At 40.1% G+C, this 21,095-nt stretch overlaps 2 protein-coding genes across 3 annotated transcripts in view; one reads left to right on the plus strand and one right to left on the minus strand.

Annotated features, from left to right (window-relative positions):
- Nucleotides 1–6,797, plus strand: part of PIGK (phosphatidylinositol glycan anchor biosynthesis class K) — a 62,056-nt gene extending 55,259 nt beyond the window's left edge. The window contains exon 11 of the mRNA XM_051796085.1: nt 6,178–6,797. Coding sequence (XP_051652045.1) covers nt 6,178–6,294 — 117 coding nt within the window. The 3' untranslated portion in view covers nt 6,295–6,797. The remainder of the gene's footprint in view (nt 1–6,177) is intronic.
- A 9,103-nt stretch (nt 6,798–15,900) lies between these two features.
- Nucleotides 15,901–21,095, minus strand: part of ST6GALNAC5 (ST6 N-acetylgalactosaminide alpha-2,6-sialyltransferase 5) — a 70,917-nt gene continuing 65,722 nt past the window's right edge. Inside the window, exon 5 of one of the 2 annotated variants that reach the window (XM_051796093.1) lies at nt 15,901–18,233. In XM_051796093.1, coding sequence (XP_051652053.1) covers nt 18,002–18,233 — 232 coding nt within the window. In that variant the 3' untranslated portion in view covers nt 15,901–18,001. The remainder of the gene's footprint in view (nt 18,234–21,095) is intronic. The other variant, XM_051796094.1, reaches the window with a different exon arrangement.

Consider the following 21,095-nt stretch of genomic DNA (forward strand, 5'->3'; position numbering starts at 1 on the left):
AATTGTTTTCCTAAACAATTCAGAGGGTTGAAATTTGATGAAATCATTTCCATTGGAAGAATGAGTGGAAAGGGTAAATGAATGAAGGCTCCAGTAATGGAGCAGTTGTGTTCATGCTGTTGGACAGAGCAGACAGGAGCCTCTGCTGTGCCAGGAACGGTTCCTGCTGCCAGTGCAGAGATGTTTGTGTCCACTTTGGGCCTGGCAAATCACACACCCGGGTTTGGAGGCCCCCTGTGCCATCCCTGTTGTGTTTGCCTGGTGGGCATCATTTACCTGAGCACTGGCTGGGCTGAGAATTCACCTGCCCTGGGTCCCTGGGTGCTGGGAAGGCTCCCTGTGATCAGAAGTTTTATATTATGTATTGTATATCACAGGTTGGAAGATTAATGAATAATTGTTAAACCACTAAAAGCACTTTGCAGTGCTGTGAAATACTGGGAGATAACACTGAAAGTAGATAGTAATAAGTAGAAGCTCATTTTAAAAAAGCCCTTATAGATTATGTGTTTTAGAAGGAAATGAAAAAGTAAAGCTATCATAACAGTATTGTTATGTTACAGTGATTATACAAAGGAAATATTAAAAATGCAGTTGTTGGTATTGATGTTAATGTAGTTTAGCTGCTGTTCTTTCCCATACCCTTTTGTTGTTGATGAATGAACTTTCTTCATTATTCTATTAATATTTGAGATATCAGCAATCACGGCACTGTGGTTAGTAAATACAAACTGGGAGATTAGACAAAAGTACTTTAAATTGTTTTGCGGATTAACAGGCACTGTTTATGCTGGAGTTCTCTTCTGACTTTAATCTTGCTGTGGGCACAGAAGGGATTAAACTATTACTAGATGGCTGGAGTTATTTGATTTCTCTCACCCCCCTGTGAGGACCCCAAAATCCAAGCTGGACCCGACAAATTAGAAGTACAGACTTCCACTAAAAGCTTTGAGGACATACTTTATGCTGTGATTTGCTTGTGATACATATAAATTCATCCTGAAATTAAACTTTGTTATGTGCTTTGTGGTAAGAATTGAAAGGACTACCCAGTTTGAAATTCTAAATTGCAAGTAAACCCGAGTAGTTATGGAGTGGCTCTAGGAAATATATAGTGTGCTGTTGGCACAGTGCACTGGGTAGCAGAATTTAGCTTTTCCAAGGAGTTTCCTTCAGTTTGAGATCAGTTTTCTGAGACAAGAAGGAGTTGTTTCAGTTGTGGATCTGAGGTTAGCCTTGAATTTCAAAGACCTGTTTTGAAATGTGGATCCTTTTTTGGATTTCAGTACTGGTCTTTACCACAGACCCTAACGTAAAATCTGCTACCTTGAAAGAAAATCTCTAGTATTGCAGTGGAAGAAATGGAGAATTTAAATGGAGAATGACCCAGAGGAAAACTTGGAAATTTGCACCCCAAAATAGATAAAATTCACCCCAATGAGTGCAAGACCCCCAGGACTGGCAGAGGTAGAGAACTCCTCGGAGGGCTGAGCACGGGCTTTCCCCTGTTGGAAAACTGTTGGCTTATAATGATAAATTTAAGAGGGTGTTTTCCACATGAAATGTTAATACATGATGTTTTAAATCTTATTTCAGTTCTCATGCAACATTTGAAAATTAAACCATTCCTAATCTAATCACCACTTCAGCTGTAATACTTTTTTATTATTTTTTGCATAAAACTCATTTTAATTGGAGTAACACGTATTGCATGTTTTATGAAACACCTTCATTTGAAAGTCTTGGATACTTTCCATTCAGGTCCCTACAGACCCATCCAGTTTGAAAATACACTGTTTTATCCTCTCCTTAATTACAGTACTTGGAGCAACTCTCTGTTAACTGTTTTTAAGTTCCACAGGATAATGAGTATCTACCAGAACTAGAGAGCACAACAGAAAACTGTTCACAGGAGGAAGCTTGCTGTTGCTTAGCTACCTGTCTTTTTAATTTGGAATCTCCAGCAATTCAATAAGGACCAGTCCTTAAGCTGCTGAATGTATTTGTTCCTGACAGATTGTCCCATTTTGTGTGTGCATTTTTACCTGTGTGCTGCTGTTGTTATTGTAGGGCTGAGAGGGCATTTGTAACGGGGTTGTGCTGTGATGGAAATCACAAAACCTAAATGTGTCGGTTACAAAGGCAGTTCTTAGGTGGGTGCTACAACAGTGAAATTCAGAATAACTTGAGCTAAAGGAGTCTTGTCTCCACTCCTCCAGATCAGTCCCAGATAAGAACCAGTTCTGTGTAATTTGTAGGTAGTGCAACCAACCTGTAGGCTTTTAATGGTACACATTCTCACATCAATTTGGACGTCATAAAGATACGTAATTAATTTAAAATCAAAATACTTTGACACTCAACGTGGTTTTGGTCCATTTAGCAATTTCTTACAAGCAAGAAAATGCCTGACTTTCAAGAATTGCCTGACTCTCACAGAAATTTGCTGGAATAAGTCTCTGAACTAGGCAATGTTCATAGGAGAACTACTGAATTTTTTTTTAAGGAATCTGTGAGAAATTTTATTTTCACTAATGCTTTCTGATCAATCCTAAAATTGATATAAAGGGACAGTTTATCCAGGCATTGCTTGCGACCACAGGACTGATGTAAGCATAGAAAGAATTTCTGTCTTTTCTAAACTTTTTTCCAGTATGCGACTGTAAAAAGAAAACTTTTTATTTGCTATTAAAGTACAGCTTGCTGACATAATTTATGCAAGCAGCAACTCCATCTCCCGTGCAGATGGGTGTGATTCACAGGTGTCAAATGCAACTTTTTGAACAGGAACTTCAGCACTGTTTGCTGCTGAGCTGATGTGCCCACCTGGACAGAGATTGGTTATTGACATTTTCTGTGGTATATTTGTTAGGATTTTAGAAGGATGAACTTGTTAGTTTGGCAGTTAAGTACATTTTTAATTCAGTGAGGAACTTTCTTGGGAATCTGTGAGCAAGTTAATTTAAAGAAAATCAGCTATTTCAGCTCTTACAGGTATACTTGGTAGGTTTAGACATGAATCTGTGTAATCCCCTTTTAGGTATTCATAAGGTTTTGATGTGTATGTGTCCCTAGTGGAAAATACAGGCATATTTCAATATAATTTTGTACTCAATTAATCTCACTATTGACTTACAGGTGTTCAACAGAGTTGTATCTTTTTGCTCGTTTATTGTGGTTAATATTTATGCATAAATTCCAGTTTCTGGGTCTGTAAATCTTTCTTATTAAGATAATTTATTTTTAAGATTCCTGAGGATGTAGCTCTTGTATAGCCTGATATGATTTTTCTCATACTTTCTTGGTTTTCATTTTAACATTGCATCCCATGACTTTAAACCAACTATATGTGTGTCCTTGATTTCCCAGTGCAAAGCCACTGCTGCGCTGGCCTCTGTTTCTTTGCAGAATTCCGTGGATACTTCAATACATCTTCAATACATGACATGACAAAATGTAAAACCATACTCATAGATCACCTTATAAATATTTATTCATATAAATTCTTTAAAGAAATTAAATTACTTGTTCTATACAAAGTAGGAGAGAGAGGCTTTTAGTGTCACCGGCTGCAAATTGAAGTCATTTGTCTAGAAGGGTCAGGTGCCACTTTGTGGTGAGATACTTGTCTGAGATCCAAGAAGGGAAAGATTGATAGTACAAAGAGATTGATGGAGCAGGCACTGCAATATGCATACGAATGGACGGGTTAATTAGGAGGATTTAAACAAGAAAGTCCCTTTGTGCGGGGAAGTGTCGTGTGCTGTTACTCTCAGAAGGGAGATGCGCTGGCAGCCTTTGGAACAGGCGGGGTCGGTTTTCAGAGCTGTTTACTCTGAAGATGTGCGGTGGGGAATGTCAGCGAGGTGGCACATCACTGTCAGCGAGGTGGCACATCACCCTCTGTTACAACCCACCCCACAAAAAAAAGGGGGGGGATAACCCAGGTTCTTATCAATAATTCCCTTGGGGTGGATTAGAGTGAAACGACACTGAATAATCGGTGTTTGAAAACATATATAGGTAGGGTTTATTTTAACAGTTTTGTTTGAACAGGTATGTTAGCATTTTGGCTGTTGTCATCTATATCATCTGTCATAGGGATAACCCCTGGGGGGAGAATGCATAAGGGAGAAAAAGAAAAGACAGGATAAGGGTAAGGGAGAGTAAGGGAAAGAAAAGCTGAGAGTGGACAGATGTCTACAGTCGCTGCCCATGGGGTCCAGCGATGACACTTGGTAGTTGCAGCTTTCATGTCTGTCAGTTGAAGTGGTGGCCTTGATCTGCTGGGGGTGAAGGAGGGAAACCCCCACACTCCAAGAAGTTATGAGTTATTATAGCCATGGATGGTGTCACGGGCCATGCCATGAACCTCCATCATCTCCGCGGTCTGTGCTGAGTTCCTGTGAGGGCTCTGGCCAAAGGGTTTTTCCAGCCTTTCAAGATTGGCAGGGAGGGGGATGGGCTTTGATAGGCCATGAGAGGTATAATGCAAAAGTCCTGCAGAAGCCTGCAAAAGTCCCTTGGCAATCCTAGAATGCATAAATCATGAGCCGTTTCAGTCTCTGACACCCTCAGCGAGGTGGCACATCACCAGCGGCACCCGGGCTGCTCGAGGGGGACTCGGTGCTGCCCTCACATCTCTGGGTGTGTCATTGTTGATGTAAATTGTCATGCTGGCTCTCTGATTCCCATATCAGAGCAAAATCATTAATATTTCAGGCTGCTGAGTTCTTGGGGTGTCTCAAGTGATGTGACTGTTTGTTCTACTTTTTAATAGCAGGCAGGGTACTTGAAGAAAAATCTTGAAGCTAAAACTGTGTAGTTTAGAAAATGGGAGCTGAGCAATCAACAAACGTTTTTGTGTTGATAGGAAAGCTGTTTTGGAAGAACAGACGCTGCAAACTGTTCCTTATTGCATTAAAGTTCACCAGCCTCCTGGTACATTTAGAGGAGAATGACACTGAGACTGAAACGGCACCATCTTTTGTAATAGTTACTCATGTGGCAGAAAGAAAATTTTAGATTTGACTTAAATGCAACAAAACCAAAATACTCTGTGCCCCTTGCGTCTCATTCTGTACAAGGACAAAATGGTGCCAATCTTTCAGCAAGGCAGGAATAAAAATCTCAGTGAGCGCTTCAGTACTTATTATTGTAATAGTAAATCATCTCTGCCTGGAAGATCTGTAAAACACACCTGCTGAGGGCAAGAGTAGGCACAGGCATGAGGGACTGGGTTATACTTCTAAATACTGTAATTCTGATATTTTTGTCATTATATTTTTAATTAAAATTTTGCATTCATATAGTTTCATCTTATTCTTGGCCCTAGAGACAGATCTTGGAGCATGTGACAGCTCTGATCTTCTACAGTCCACTTCTCCATTCACTGAATGTGGAGTATCTGAATTTTTGTTTTAATAAGAGGAGGAAGAGGATAGGCAAGTTTTGTCTTGTCTAACTGCTAAGTTGTGAGACAGAAAAGGCCTTAAATTGCAGTGTATTATTTTTTACTGAAGATGAAAAATTTGTTCAAGTGGGACAGATGTTTGAATTGCAGAATATAATTCTACATTAAGGAAAGGCAGAATCAATGAGGCCCCTGGGAAATGTGATTGACATTAGAAACAATCCTATTTTGTTTTATGATATTCCTGTAATGATGAGTCTTTGCTTCTTACGTGGTCAGATTTCTGTTTACTCACATAATTCTCAGTACAAAAGGAGCTGTAGAAAATGGGTGGTGAAAAAACAACGCTCTCTTTTCTCTTTCACATTTTCACTGGCAGGAGCTGTTTTTTCCTACTCACAGCATTTTTCTCTTGTATTAACACGAGACCAGAGACAGGAAAATCTGTCCAAACAAATGAGTTTGAACACATCCCACGACACCAGTAGGCACCGTTGGAGTGGTGGCTCAGGCACAGTTCTAGTGGCCTTTTTGTGGTATTTAACCTCCCTGCCTGAGTGACAGCTTGCCTCCCTTCAGCCTCTCCACCACATCACAAAGGAAGATGCTTCTACTTTGTGAAGAAATGCAGTTTATTGCTATTTTTCTCTCCTGCAAGGATCACTTTTTTTGCACTGGATAAACACAGTGCACTGCTTAATGTGAGAGCTAAATACTAATACTTTGTTTTTCTCTCTTTGGTTTTTCTTTTTTTTTTCTTTCAGAAACCAAAACAAAAGGATTGGCATCCTCCTGGAGGGTTTATTTTAGGACTCTGGGCATTGATCATCATGGTTTTCTTCAAAACATATGGAATCAAGCACATGAAACACGTCTTCTGAACTGGAACAAGCAAGACATTTGCATTGGCTGCTACTTTGGGTCTGGGTTCCTGGGTATCACTTGTGTTCTCTGCACGTGGATTGTGGTTGTGGTGAAAAACAGTGTTGAGATCTCACTTCTGACAGTTCTTTTGAAGTCATCTTTTCTGCTCCTCTTTCTGGAAAGATTGTAACAAATGGTTTTAATGGTACTGTTATTTTACTTTGTTTTGGTTTAAACATATTTTAATGCTTTTCTGAGCATTTTTTTCTTTCTGGTTAAACTTGAAAAGGGGCAGGATCTAAACCCAGTGACAGGTTGCTTCTGAATTGTAAGTGGGCAAATTCTTTTCCCCATCCTTCAGAGTAAATCCTAGAAGTAAGTCACCTATCACTGAAGAACTGGACATTGTGTAGAATGTTATTTAAGATGTCATTTTATCAATAAAAACTTAAGCCACTTTGCAGACTTTGGCATGATGTATTGAAAGCTTTCTTCATAAAAATAAAATTACTCTAGAATATATTGATTTTTTTCTTATTCCTTTTTCTTCCTTGTAAAATGCAACCCTTACATCAGTCCTTTCACCTTAGGCACTCGCCTTTTGAGTTTAGGATTCTATGAGTTTGTGAAAGTAAAAAAAAAATTATGACCTTGCTGAATCTACTTCAAAAATACAAAAAAAAAAGCGAAACTACTTCACCATGTCCATTAGAAACCCCTCATAGGTGTGTTGTATTTTCCCTGCATAGAATATGGAGTTGGATGCTTTCAGGATTTTCACTGCAGTGGATTTTTGCACAGAAGAAAATCGACTCTGGCATCAGGATGAAAAATGTTATAAAGTGTACTATTGTATTCAGTAGTTTCCGAGCCCTTGGAAAATGTACTTTATTGCCTGGGTTTTGTAAATCCTGGTTTGGCCTATTGATTTGTTCTTCTTGGACATTTACTGATGAATGTGTGCTAAAAGGGGTTTGTCTGTATAACATATTGATGCTAGTGAAGAGAGGAGCAAATGAACAAATTTGTGCATGTGTAGAAACAAGTCTGTCAGCGAGGAGAGGCTTTTGCCCTGTGCTTTTGGGACCTGTTCTCTGCTTAATCATAATAAAGCTTACCTGGTGCATCCATGGTGTGAGTGATACATATCTCTGGAAGTCATTAGGAATTATTTGTAATCACACATAATATCAGAGTCAATATATTTGCCTTAGGATATAGTTTTGAGCAGTTTCATATTGCACAGCACGTACAAATCCGGGTGCATAAACATTTCATCCTTTTTTGCTTCTCTTTCAGAGTGATTGTGGCATCCCAGCCTCGGGTTAGGGGAGGTGAACTTGTCAGAGCTGTGTGTTGGTGCTGGCTGGGAGGCTGCAGAGCAGCTGTGATACATCTCTGGAGTATTAAAGCCTTCTAAGTTTTCTCCACATATCTTCTGGTCTTGGAGAAGAGAATGAAAGTGCAAAATGATCCATTATCAGGAGGGAAACATTTGCCTGCTACACCTCTTTATTGCACTTTTTGGTGAAGAGCAGGAATTGTTTTCAGTAGCATGTGCAAAGCACCAGGAACAGGGATTAAAATAAAAGCATTTGTACACCACTGTCCTTCCAGTTCTGTCAACTGATATCCTGTGGCAGATAATACCACGGATTTCTTCCCAGTTTCCTGATAAGCTTTAATGCAACTGGTGCACAGACACCCTCTACCAACAATAATGCAATTTAATGTGGAAGAGAAAAGCTCTGTTTGCTGGATGGGTCTGAGCTAGTTCTGGATTTCTTCACAATGTGTTGGGTTTGAGGTGGTTTTTTGTTTTTGGTTTTGGTTTTTTTTGGATACTGTTCTTCAAAAGCAAGACTTTATATACAAAATCTGATGGTGACTTTTCCTAAAATCAGAACCCTCCTTTCCCCCCCCCAGCAATTTCTAATGCAAGAAGTAAGATCTGTTGTAGACACACCATGTAGAAATGTGTAGATGCAGTATAGAAATGAATCCTAGAGAATTCCTTAGAGGATTTCCTTAACTTTCCTTTTTTGATCCAACTCTTTTTCAATTGTAGTGAAGTGAATACTTTTAATCAAATATTTATTTTACAGGCAAGTTTTGTCACACTTTAAAAAGTGGATAAAGTGAAGTTGATGGAGCTGTGCCTTGCTTCAGTCGCACTTAGACTCCTGAGGCTTTATTCAATTCTTCTTTTTCCCTCTTTCTGCCACCTTTTGCAGGAAGTGATAGAAACATCTACAGAACTCAGGATTTTGCCAGTAGCAGAAGATACCAAAGATTCTGTCTTTTTAAAAGCTTATCTGCGTGGGGAAAAGGAGGCAATTAGGTGGGTTATTAAAATGCAATTTATGTATAGAAGCACTCAGTAAGTGTGGCTGTGAAGGTGTTTAAATTGAAGTGAGAACAACAGTTTGACTGGAATGCAGCAAACTTTGCTTCAGGCATAACATTTTTGTATGCACAGAGTGAGTTGAAATGGATCATTCTCAGAGACACCATAAAGTTACCTGTGCTACAATTATGAGACAGTATTTTCTGTGGTGTGATAACTTTTATTCTTTGAATAGTTACAGTCTGAAAGCAAGCCCAGAATTGTCAGGCTTGCCTGTAAGTGTGTTTTGTACGTTTATTTTTTTATTTGAAGTTAGTAATCTTTTCATTTTCCCTGAGAGCCCTTCAAACTCAATTTGAGATGTGGGCTCTGGGAACCAGCCAGGTCACCCTCACTCACAAACCACTTGTGTTTTCCAGGGCAGGCAGTGCTGCTGCAGTACAGACACTTCCTCTGTTGTGCACAGATGATCTTTTTAATGGCATCCAGAAGACAAGCCAGATGGCAGTTTCTTGATGTTTCTTTGCACAGAATTAGAAAGCAGAATTAAATTTCAGCGTTTTGCGAGTCTGCACAGAGAGGACTGTGAACCAACCACGCCCATGCTTGCAAACTATTGTGCTTTCATGTGTGCACCCTGGACTGTGTCACTGCACTGACAGGTCCTGCAGTGGGGTTTGAAGATGTTGTTTGGAACACTCTGGATGATAAAAATGTAAGTGGATCGTTTCAGTTTTTCAGCTCTCTTTCAGGAACAGCTATTGAAATGCATTGCTGTTATTGAGCTGAATAAATGGTAAGCTGCCATTCCCTGCTGTCTCCTGAGCTGCCTGTGACCATGCCCAAATATTGACACCCACGTGTGACTCTGAGCTACACTTCCATAACAGACTGAAAAGTGAGATTCCTACAAAAATCAGTGGAGAAAGAAGCCTGAGCAGTGATGAGACAATCAGTGTTTCTTGGTCTGTGCCAGCTGAATGTTTTCATATTTATGTGACTGTCACCATGAAATGCTGTTCTTTTAGCATAAGCAAGTATCAGAGACTGTTCAGAAGTATCTTTGCAAACATCACTGGCGATAAAGTGCGTCTCTAGGTTTGTTTTTTTTTTTGTTTGGTTGGTTTTTGTTGTTGTTGGGGGTTTTTTTGTTTGTTTTTGGTTTTTTGGTTTGGTTTGGTTTTGGTTTTTTTTTTGTTTGGATTTTTTGGGTTTTTGTTTGTTTGTTTGTTTGTTTTGGGTTTTTTGTTTTTTCTTTTTTTCTTTTTTTTTTTATAGTTGGTTTGTTTTCCCTGCTAAAAGCTGGTTTGTGTTATTGATTACAGAAAAGGAAATGTAACCCGGTTCTTATTCTCTTGCTGAGTGTCTGCACACTGAGCCTGTTTCTGTCCCTTGTTTCAGCAGGCAGGGATTTCCATTCTCAGTTGACACATCCACAGAATGTACTGGAAGTAAAGGGATCTTGTGGTCTAATCTGCCCTCAGAGGGGCATCACTGTATGCTGAAGCAGGGCTGAGTTGCACTGAGTCTGATTTGTGAAGGAGCTAAGACCAAGTTCAGCTGTGAATTCATCATGGGTGGAGAGGATTTGCTAAGTGATAAGGTCAGGGAGATGTTTCACTGTATTCCCATGAGTGATTTGAAGGACCAGCTGAGGCAGGACAAGGGAAGTCTGCAGCCCTGGCAATCCTGATGCCAAGGGCATGTCACTCATGGGGTTTTTTAAAAGCTTGAGAGCTGCTTCTTTCTCTTCTGTGATGGATGCTTTGAGGGAAGGAATAAAAACGAGTTTCTGAAGGCTTCAAGAAAACTGAGCTAATCATCAATTCAGTATAGATGGGGAAAGGAGATGCTGCTAATGTCTGATAAATAGTGCAGATTTGATCCATACTTTGTTTCATTGTGAATGAAAAGCTTATATGAGGTCAGGTTATTTGGACTTGATAGAAATAGATGAAGTGGAAGGCAGTCCACAAAGTGGGAATGGTGCATCTCACAGTCTGTGGCATTTGCAGAGGTGACAACCTTTGTATATGGTACAGTCTGGGGACAAGGACTGGGCACACCCAAAGCTCAGAGTCCCCATGTACAGATCTTCCAGCTCTGTCTGTGTCACAGAGCCCTGTGGGACCTGGCAGACTTTTATATCATTCTTCCAGACTAATTCACCCTTGGACTGAGACAAGCATAAAATATTTCACCCAAGAGACTGATCTATCCATAAAGTTATGAACTGTAGAAAAAAGCAGTGTATATAATTAAAGTGTCTTCTGAACCATGTGAAGATCAAACTCATGCTGGAGCTGACAGAGTGGAAAGCTGTGGCTCGGTAGCAGTGGTTGTCCTGCAGAAGTCCCTTTTCAATATTGGGACCACACGAGCCACAAAAACTCTTCTAACCATCACAGTAACACTTCTGTACAATAATGAGCTTAATAGGTTTTGCATTTTTTAAGCTGTGAAAAGCAAATTAAAAAAAAAAGAACAAAAAAACCCCAACAAAACAAAATGGAGAAATGTTTCTCATGGAAAATTATATCCCCTGCACTCCAGTATTATTTCTGCTTTCCCTCCTTCCGTGAACTTTTAAATATAAAAAGCTGTCAGGAAATGCATCTTGAAACTGCTGGTGTTTTATGATGAAAACTTACATAGGCTGCATAACATACTCTGAAATCAGCATTTCATAGAACTCATTTCACTTGCAAGTTCTTTGAGTTACTTTTTCTCCCTTAATGAGGATTTCTGCCTGATTTAGTGATTAAATTGATAGTGTTTAAGGTTTCCATTCAAGGCTGTACATCTATTAATGTTTGATTGTGCCAAGTCTTCTTCCTCATGCGAATTTTAGATTTAACTTTTTTTCCCCTTCTTTTCTTCTAATGTCTGTGTGCACAGAACCCTGAAGCCTTGTCTGAAACCAAGCCACTTTGGCAGCTTTGGCCCACAGGCCTGATAGAGATGCAAATTGTATCGGCCTGAATTATTTTGGAGACATTGTTTGCAGCAACCCCTTTGAACTAAACAAGCCCCACGGGAAGCAGAGTGTTTGGATGGGGTAACAGCAGTGCTGGCAAAGCTCAGCACGGGGGCTTTTCCATGGCATTTTCCATGACATGGCTTGGGTGACACAGCCCAGCAGAGGCCACTGGGCTGTGGCTCATTTGGGAGATTCATGGCATTGTCATACCAGTCCCTGTGACAAAGTTAATAATTTGAAATAGCAAACAGATTTCCTTTCTTGCCTGCAACAGGACTTAGTGGAAAAATGCTGTCCTATATTAAATGTTTTGACTAGGCCCACTGGTTTTACATGTAGTGAGTATTTTAAACTTATGCTCTGTCCTTACTTGATATCCAATATAATGGTACTTACTTTGTCAAATGCTTTGCTCTTTACCAACAAAGAGTCTCACCAAGCATTAGATCCTGCTATTTGGTTTTCATTAAGTTACTTTTCCTGTACCTAGTTTCCCTATCCAGGTTAAGTTTGTAGCTCAAAATATTATGGCTAAAATTCTGGTAATTGTAGGGTCCCCTTACCTCCTTTGCTCTTTATAATGCAAACAGGATGCCAAATAGGGTCAAAAGGGTCATCAGTATATCATTGCAACTTATCTTTGTATTTTGTACAGTTCTTTTACACAGACTTCTCTGCAGTGGTCCCTGTGTTTGTTTGGGTTTTTTTGTGGATACAGAAGGTTGCTGGTTTCTCTAAGCTGCTCCTTCTCTGCAGTGTCATTTGCACTGGAGGGATGAGGAGCAGCTTTTCAGTGTTTATGGAATGCACATCTATACATGTATAGCCATAGTAAAAAAATAATAATAATGCTGTGGTGGAAAATGTTCCAGTTTTGTCCAACACAAATGAACAGTCCCACTGAATACCAGTAACCACTTTCACTTTTGGGGAAGCATATCCTCTTAGGTTATAAATCTGTGCACTTCTTTTGCCTCTTTGTTAAAACATAAACCTAAGCTAAAACATAAACCTTGCCTTAAACTCAGCCACACCAAATGGTTCCCATCAGAATTTCCTTTGTTTTGCTGTTAGTAGACTCTCACCATGCTGTATGTTTGGATCCTAATAGGCTCCAACTAATCTGACAGACAAAGTTAAATCAGCAAAGTCCCAAAACCTTGTACCTTGCTAAATATGTATTATTCCCTTTATCTTCCCTGTACTTCAGGAAGTAGCTACTGTCCTAAAAGCTACTGATGTTATCTAAACACTTGTCTGGGTTGTGTAAAGAAACCGGCAGATTTAAATATCTCTAGGCATCTCCTAGAGGAGATGAACCTGTTCTCAGAAACCAAATTATTAAGATGACTTTCTCTGTCTGTTAAAAAGGGCCCAGTCTTGCTCTCCAGTTGTGCTGGGTGCTTTGGCATTGCTTCAGTAAAATGAGTGCAGTTCCTGCGTCTTGTGGCTGTACAAGTTGATGTTCACTGGATAAATTTTTTCATATTTTTGATCTATTTATCTTAAATGCAGTCTAGCTCCTGTATCCTGTGGCCTTGTGGTAGATACCAAGGGAAGAGCGAAGAAAAACAGAGGAAAATATATTGTGACATTTTTCCTGTGGAATTCTGCTTGTACCCTCAAGCTGATGCTGTATCCTCTTAGCCTTATTTCCTGACGGGTTCCATGGGTAAGGATCTTTTTTTTTTCACTTTTTTCTTCTGTGTTACCACAGCTTCTTTGAAAGTCTTTTAAGAGACACCTTGCAAAACTAGTTGTGGAACTCCCAAGTGGATCCATCACCTGTGTCTCCTTGTTAAACTGCTTCAGAGAACTTTGAAAAAATCGAAATAGATTTTCAAGGCAGGGCTTTGCTCACAAAAGCTGCTTCACATCTTAGCCACTGTATCTTCTTTGTGACTCCTAATTCTGTTTGTACGGTTTCCATCCATTTGTCTGGATTGCTGGGGTTGCTTGTCTGTGGTTTCCCATCTTTTCTGTGTTCCTGACAACTCCTGGTCAAAGTGCTCCACACTGAACAGAGGGACACTGTATTTTGATCATCTACTGTGTAGTTTCTCTGGCATCATCTGACATTTCATGTTTTGGTGTCATTTTCAGTGCAGAAAACATTTAACAGTTTAGTAGTATGAAGGGTATTTAGCATAAGCAGAGCCATTTTACAAAAGATTCTTTGAGTTTTAAAACTTTTCTGCTTCAGCACAGAGAAATTTTCACAACCTTAGACATTTGCCCTTTCATATTTCTTAGGTTTTTATTAAAGAAGATTGTCCTTAATTTTTTTTTTTCCCTTCTCCTTTCTCTTTACAAAATCTTATGCTTGTGATATGCAGGGTGTGCTTTTGCAGTGATCAGTATGAGCTGATGTTCTGGGGAAGGTGGAAGGATTGGTGCCTGTAAGGTTTCTGTGCTTCCTTTTCTTTTGCAGTATCTTTTGCTGTCTTACAAGTACTCTTTGTAACTGCTTCTTTCTTTATGTTTAACTGCTTCTTTATGGGGTTTTTTTATCCCTGTGTTTTTAATTGAATTAGAAATTGTGTCTCCTTGCATCAAATCAAATAATTAACTTTCATTAGTCAGAAATTATTATCAACGTTTTTCAAAGAGTTTTTGTGGCACCTATGAGCAATTCATAGACTATTGAAATCTCTGCAGGGTGGCCATTGCTATTGAGCCATGACATTCCACTCCAGCCTGAGCTGGAGTTTGATCTTCATATTCCAGGGGAATATAGCTAGATGGCACAAGCCACATTTTATTCCTTACACTTTAGATTCCCCTCACCACACCCCCCAATGTTTTTTCAGCTATTTTTATATTATTGTTTCCTTGTCACCTTAGAGCTATTTTGGGTAAAAATCACTTAGCTTCCTATGAAGTCTGCCTGAAGAATACAGCAGGACAAGACCCAGGAAAGCACCTCCAGAAGAATTTTATTAGTTTACAGTCCTGTTCATGTGTATGAATATCTGTGGCAGTGCCACTGCATCGAGCCAGGGCTGCCAGTCAGCAGACCTCAATCTCTTCCAAATCTAGTTCCAAGGCTGTAACTTAGTTTCTTTCCCTTCCCAGGAATCCAGTGTTAACTTGTCTTTCTGAGGTGCTTTAGCCCTTTGGATGGATGGTTTTCTCCAAGTGCATCGTGGTTTTGGCTTCGTACCACGATGCTCAGCTGGGCATCCTGCAGCCCTTGTGCCAACATAACAGAAAGCAGTTGTGGTATTTTTCTGTTCTTACTTGCTTATTTTCTTTATTATTCTCAACCCCAGTTGCACACATCATGGCACAAGAGCTGTGGTTCTTCGAGATGAAAAACAGTTCCTCCGACGAAGCCACACGTAACAGCCTGAAGGTACCGAGGAGTTCAGAACTAAAGTAACACAGATCTTAAAATTGCTGATGTCTGTAAACACTGTTTTGGAACAGCTTTTAATACGTGAAATGATGTGCTGCAGATCACGAATCAATCAAATTACAGCAAAGAGTGTGAGGTGACAGCAGAACGCAGAGAATGGCAGCAATGCCTGGTTTGTACTACTTATCCCTGGGCTGACAGCATTTTCTATCATAAATCTGTTTGGTTTATAACTAGGCCATAAAACCTTGCTTCAGGATATTCTGTAGTTCAAAACTTGTGCTTTTATAGAGAAATACATCAGTAATTTGTGAATTAAAATTGCAGCACTTTAACAATTATTTCCATTTCTTTTGCACTCTTATAACTTGTGCTTTTTGCACTCGATTTATGTTCCATATAAATCTGTGTGATCTGTTCAAAACTTGCTGTCTCCTTGGCTTCATCAAATTTCTTTTTTTATATATAGGTGTCCCTTACTCACAGAAAATGCTCCTTCATACTTTTTGTAATTAGATGGGGGACCTTGCTCAAACATCACAGGAGGCTGATGAGACTAAAGTGAGTTTGGGTTTGTTTGGTTTAAAAGACTGGCTGTGTATGGGGGTAGGAAGAACACAGTTATTAACAGAAGCTGAACAAGGAATAAGTTACAATCCTTAGCTTCGCTCTCTTAAAAGTCAGGAGATGTAGTGACAGTTTATCCCATGTTTTTTATATTCTTAATGCTTCACCTGATCTGTTTGACGCTGACCAGTCTTGCAGACAGGAAACAAGCGTGTGGAATACAGTGGAGTCTGGCAAGTCCCCATGTTTCTACTGAATACTAGAAGCAGACCAGTGTAATCCATCTTTAAATGATCTGTTTTTAACAATAATATAACTAAACATACAGCATACACATCCTGCAGCCCTCAATTAATGGAAAAACTAAGAGCTCTAGTTTAGAATGACAGGATCTTTTTATTATTATATCACTAATAAAACAAGGATGGTGGCATCAGAGGACTTACCATGATCTGTACCATCTCTTGCAGTCACATTAGAAATGATCTGTAAATCAATTTGACAGATTTCATCAATTGGAGCAACATCTGCTGGATACATGCCCCAGTACACATGTTGAAAGGGATGTTCAAATTACCACGAGTTCAGAATCCATTCTGGTTTCTGTAGAACGCAGTGAAGTCAAGTGGAAGGAATAAAACACCATCAGTGAAAGAGGGAGAGCTGAACACCAGCTGAGGAGAGACAGGTTACAAGCAATTGGCATTGTTTGTATGCTGAGCGGTGTGCACCAGGAAGAACACCCAAATAAAGCTTTTAAGGCAAAATAGGTTATAGTTTCTTACTTTTTGATACTGGGGAGGGCTGCAGCAGGACAGTGGCTCTTGGAGGCCTGCACTTCAGGTCCAGACAGTGTTACAGGGGTAACACTGTTTTGCCCCTGACAGGGCAGTTCACTTTGTTCCCAGAGGATCAGGCTATCTGTCAGGCAGCTGCAGCTATTGCTATTCAGTTTTGGAAAGAGGAAGACCATGGGTTAAAAGGGGGTTTAAATGATAGTGAGTTTGGTCCCAGTTCTACGCATCACCTCTGAGGTTCAGCTTCTTGGATTTGGATGTTTAAAGGTAGTATCTTTGTTCTGGCTTTCACATTTGTCTAATGAGAGACACCTTCCATCACCTGAGGTACGTTTCATGCAATAGTTACTCATTACTTCGAAGAAATCAGAGGTTTGAGGCTTGTGAAGCAAAAGCAAAAATAACACTGTAACTGAAATCTTCTTTATTCTCAAGCCAAATGTAACCCAGTAATTCCCACTGGGAGGTTCCTTACACAGCACGAGCGTTGTCCTTCCCCTTGGCTCGCAGGGACTTGCCATGCACATACAGGTACTTCATGGAAAAAAATGCAAAGTTTAACTTTGCTCTTTTCAAGAGGACAACTCTGTACTTGGGGAACTCTTTTCACAGCCCAGCTTCAACGTGATCCACAATCTCTGAGCTCAGTGATGATCTTGGAACTGCGTAAGGCAGAGATTTTTGCAGGTGCAGTGTTGTGATCTTTCTGGCAAGTATGGATGCTATTGTAGTACCTAGCAGTTTAACTTCTTCATTCCAGAAATTTGGTCGTGTTGTTTCCAGCAGTTGTGGCCTGGTTTGTAGTCTGTTGCCTCAGGAGGGTCCCTGTCAGCCTCTTGCAGGAGTACAAATGACAGAACACAACCCCTCCAGCCTCAGCCTGGTGTCTTCACTGAGAAGCACGCTGCCATAGCCAGTGGGGTTTTAGGGTTTTTTTGATAAATTTTGTTTGCCCTCCTTCCTCCCACCCCTATTTAAAAAACAGCAGCTTGATAGCACAGCAGCAAATGCACATTAATATCAAACAGAATTTTCACTACCGTTTTCATATTAACATGAGATGTCAGAATGTAAAGTGAGCTGGATCTGCACATGGGACCACTCTTGCCATTAAAGGCTCTAGGCTGGAACAGAGCCCAAATTTTTTAGAAGAAATGCAACATTTCCTGATCAAATATTAATTACATGCTATATAGAATTATATATTTCAAACAAATTTTATAAATAAAAGGCTAGGCCTTTCAAACCATCAGCAATATTAACTTTGCATTTGAAAGATTATGAAAGATAAACAACCACATAACTGTGAATTAGAAAAATACTGGCCTAGGTTGCATAAAAACCTCCATTAAATAAATACTGTAAGTTTTCACTATGAAAATCCAGTGGCGTTGTACTTAAAAAAGCCGTAATGAATTAACCATCCGTTAACGACACCCGAGTTGTTGTTCACAAATCACGTACACACACAGGGAGTCAGGTGGCCCAAAAAGGCGACAGTTCAACAGAAAGTACTCTTGGTATGTGCTGCTCCTCCATCACAGCTTCCTGACTGCTGCTGCAGTTCCCAGCTGCAGACCCTGTTCCCCTTCCCCTCCGGGTTGCAGTGCTGTCCCAGGAGGTCCAAAGGCTGGTACAGAAGGTGACTGTGACTGTGGCCTCGTGTGTTCCCCCCTCAGAGCAGCGGTTTGGTCTCGGGGCGGGTCACAGTGCGTGGCTCTGGTTTCCAGTCTGGCTGGAAGAAGTGGATGTTGAATGTCCGCGCCCAGTTCTCGAAGACTCGTTTCTCTGTGATGAACCGGTGGTGGCTCCCCTTGCGGCCCCGCTCGTGGGAAAGGTACATTGTGCACTCGTCAGGTCCCAGAGGTTCATAGTAATGATAAGGTACTGAAAGATGGTTAGGATCCCTGTGGAAAAAAAAGAAAACAGATGGAAGCCCAAGATGCTCCTTTTCACTGATTGAAAAGATGCTATCTTTAATAAACTGATGGGCTCAAATCCACTTTTTCTCCCAGATAAACCAGATTTCTAGGTAGCTGTATTTTTCTTGCATATTTAATACATGAAAATGGGGCAAAGGTGTTTTCTTTGCTCTTTCTATTGCTCTCCTTTAATCCCCTCCTCCCAGTTAAACAAAGGGCAGCAGTAGCTCAGAAACAAGGGAGAGTGCTGCAGGGCTGTGTTACTACACACGAAATTGGAAGCAAACTGCTTAAAAGAGATTTATATCGAGATTGTGAGTTGTAAAAGGTCTTGGAGAGGTATTTACTGAACTGGGGGAAGAAAGGGAAGAAGCCAGAGGGGAGGTGGTTATCTGTGTCAGCTCAGTTGAACATTCCCAGCACGACGCGCGAGCTTCCAAGTGCAAAACCTCACCGAGTGTGTCTGCATGCCAGGTCAGTGGTACCCTCTGCTGTTGCTGGGCTTTTAAGCAAAACAGCTGATGCACAAATGGGTTCTTTTTTATTTTACTAAAGCAGCTTTCACGTGTCTAAGCTAGAAATTAAAACTGTTCACCCACAGTACCCTTCTGACCTTGTGAACCTGTTTGCATTACCCGGCAGGAGAGGAGAACTCACGTGGTGACATGTAGGATAGGCCAAAGACCAATTAGATACTTAGGATAAAGTTCATTTTAGCATTATAACCTTAATGTTTTGGTGTTACATTCTGTAAAAGGCACATTTGTATTATAATAAGCCAGAGTGATTAATTCTCCTTTTGTTTTAATCTCTATATTAAACTGTACCCATTATGTGTTTTTTCCTCTGGGTGCTGTGTTTTGGCCTGACAGGAGCTCACACAACCCTCTCTGTCATGAATTTAAAGAGAGAGCTGTTCCAGACAGAATAACCCAATTGTACTGCTCTCCACAGTTACTACCAAGTATTTTGTAGTGGCAGAAAAGTTAATCCTAATAGCAGCATTTACTGAAGCCTTGGAGCTGCTCTGTGTTAAAACCTGGGCTGAACAGGACCCTGGTACAGAGCAAGAAATCTCATGCAGATTCCAGGCTGTCAGCTCTAATATACAGTTGATTATTTCCATTTTGAAGAGCTAATATTTAAGCTCACTTTCAATTGAATGCATCCACAGTCTGTCAGTGTTCTGTCCTGGTCATTATTTTTACTTGTAATTCTGTCACCTAAGCAATTCTCTAATTTTTCTTATTTTGCCATTATCCATACTGTGTATGCAGAGGTAATGTATGATATTGCTGCTGCTTTCCATTTGTGCCTTAGATTAACGTTTTAATTCCATCCATCAGGCTCCCTTGTAACACAACATGGTGATCAATCTTCCAAGAACAGAATAACAATAAAATTACATTTCTAGAATAAGATGGATTCTAAGCTTATTAAATATATTCTCACCGGAATATATAAGAGTGAAACAAAATCCTTCATTACCTTACCTACAGAAAACATATTTAAGCTACAACTATTAAAGGTCAATCTTCAATTAATTTTTCACTTTTTTGATACACTGGACCTCTTCTTATTGTCACTTAATAATTTGTATGGTTACTGTAAATCTAACAGAATATATTTTCATGTGATTTATTTTTGCTAGCAACTACTACACAAATAGGTCTCTGGATTCCCCCAGATTGCATGCTGGTAAACTTTGGATTTGAACTCTGGCTTGAGTAACTACACCATAACCCAAATTAACTGTGCTGTGTTATCTTCTAACTCTGCAATTAGCTTGTGTCACCAGCAAATGAAATGCATGAGTAATTTCTATACGGAAATTGCTTGCCACCTCATTTATTAACATTAAAACAGATGCTGTTTTATCACTGACTGATACTGGACATTAATCAGTATTTTGTCAGACTCTGCATGCATATTAATATCACAGCTGGGAGGAATCTGGGGAAGTTCCTCTGTAAAATATCCTACACTTCCTTCCTGGTAGCCTGCCAGCACAGCACCCGTGTAAGTGCTTGGACCCATGTCAGTCAGCTACTGTTTGCCACTTGAGTGCACATTTTCCCACAGATGGTACCCACCCCCAGCCAAAGCTGAAAGCACAGTGAACACTGTTGGCCTCAAAAGAAACAAGGCAGAAAAACCAGGCCACGCCGTATCACATTCTGGTCAACCTCTCCCTTTAGAAATGAAGTGCCATTATAAATCAACCCTCTAAAACTATAGGCACTCACTCACTTTGTAAAATAATTCATATTTTGAAGGGTGAATAAAGTGTCATTAATATGTTGAGTGATGGGCAAGGTGCTGTGCCAGGACTATGAAGATTTCTGGATAATTTTTTTGCCTTCTGTTCCCAGGGTCCCATTTCCCTGACCTCCACTATTAGCCCCATTTTCCAAACCATTTATGCATTTTGTTATTAAGGTAATGAGGTGAAGCATATGGACCAAAGGGCAGGACTCTCTCACATACAGCTTAAAGTCCTGCGAGCCCCTCTTCTTCCATCAAGCCCCTCTTGAGCTCCAGGAAATGTAACTTCCAACAACTGCTTCTCTGCATTTGATTTAAAGGAACTGGAAGTGGAGAGAGGGAGGTAAGAAAACACTAGATTTAAAAGCTGTACCCAAAGGAATAAATGAAAGTATTTCAAATGCCAATTTTCAGGCAAACAGGCCTGGCAGTCAAATGCGGATTCTTACAGGAAAATGATCTGGTTCCATAATTGGAGCAAAAATTATTCGTATTAGTTAAAATAATTAGTTAAATTAGTTAAAATAAGGCAAAAATACAGCAAGATGGCTTGTTTGTCTTGTGACAAAGAGTGAGAGGTGC

This window comes from Manacus candei, unplaced genomic scaffold (assembly GCF_025592945.1).
Source record: "Manacus candei isolate 608988 ecotype Guabito, Panama unplaced genomic scaffold, ASM2559294v1 h1tg000044l, whole genome shotgun sequence".
NCBI classification, from domain to species: domain Eukaryota; kingdom Metazoa; phylum Chordata; class Aves; order Passeriformes; family Pipridae; genus Manacus; species Manacus candei.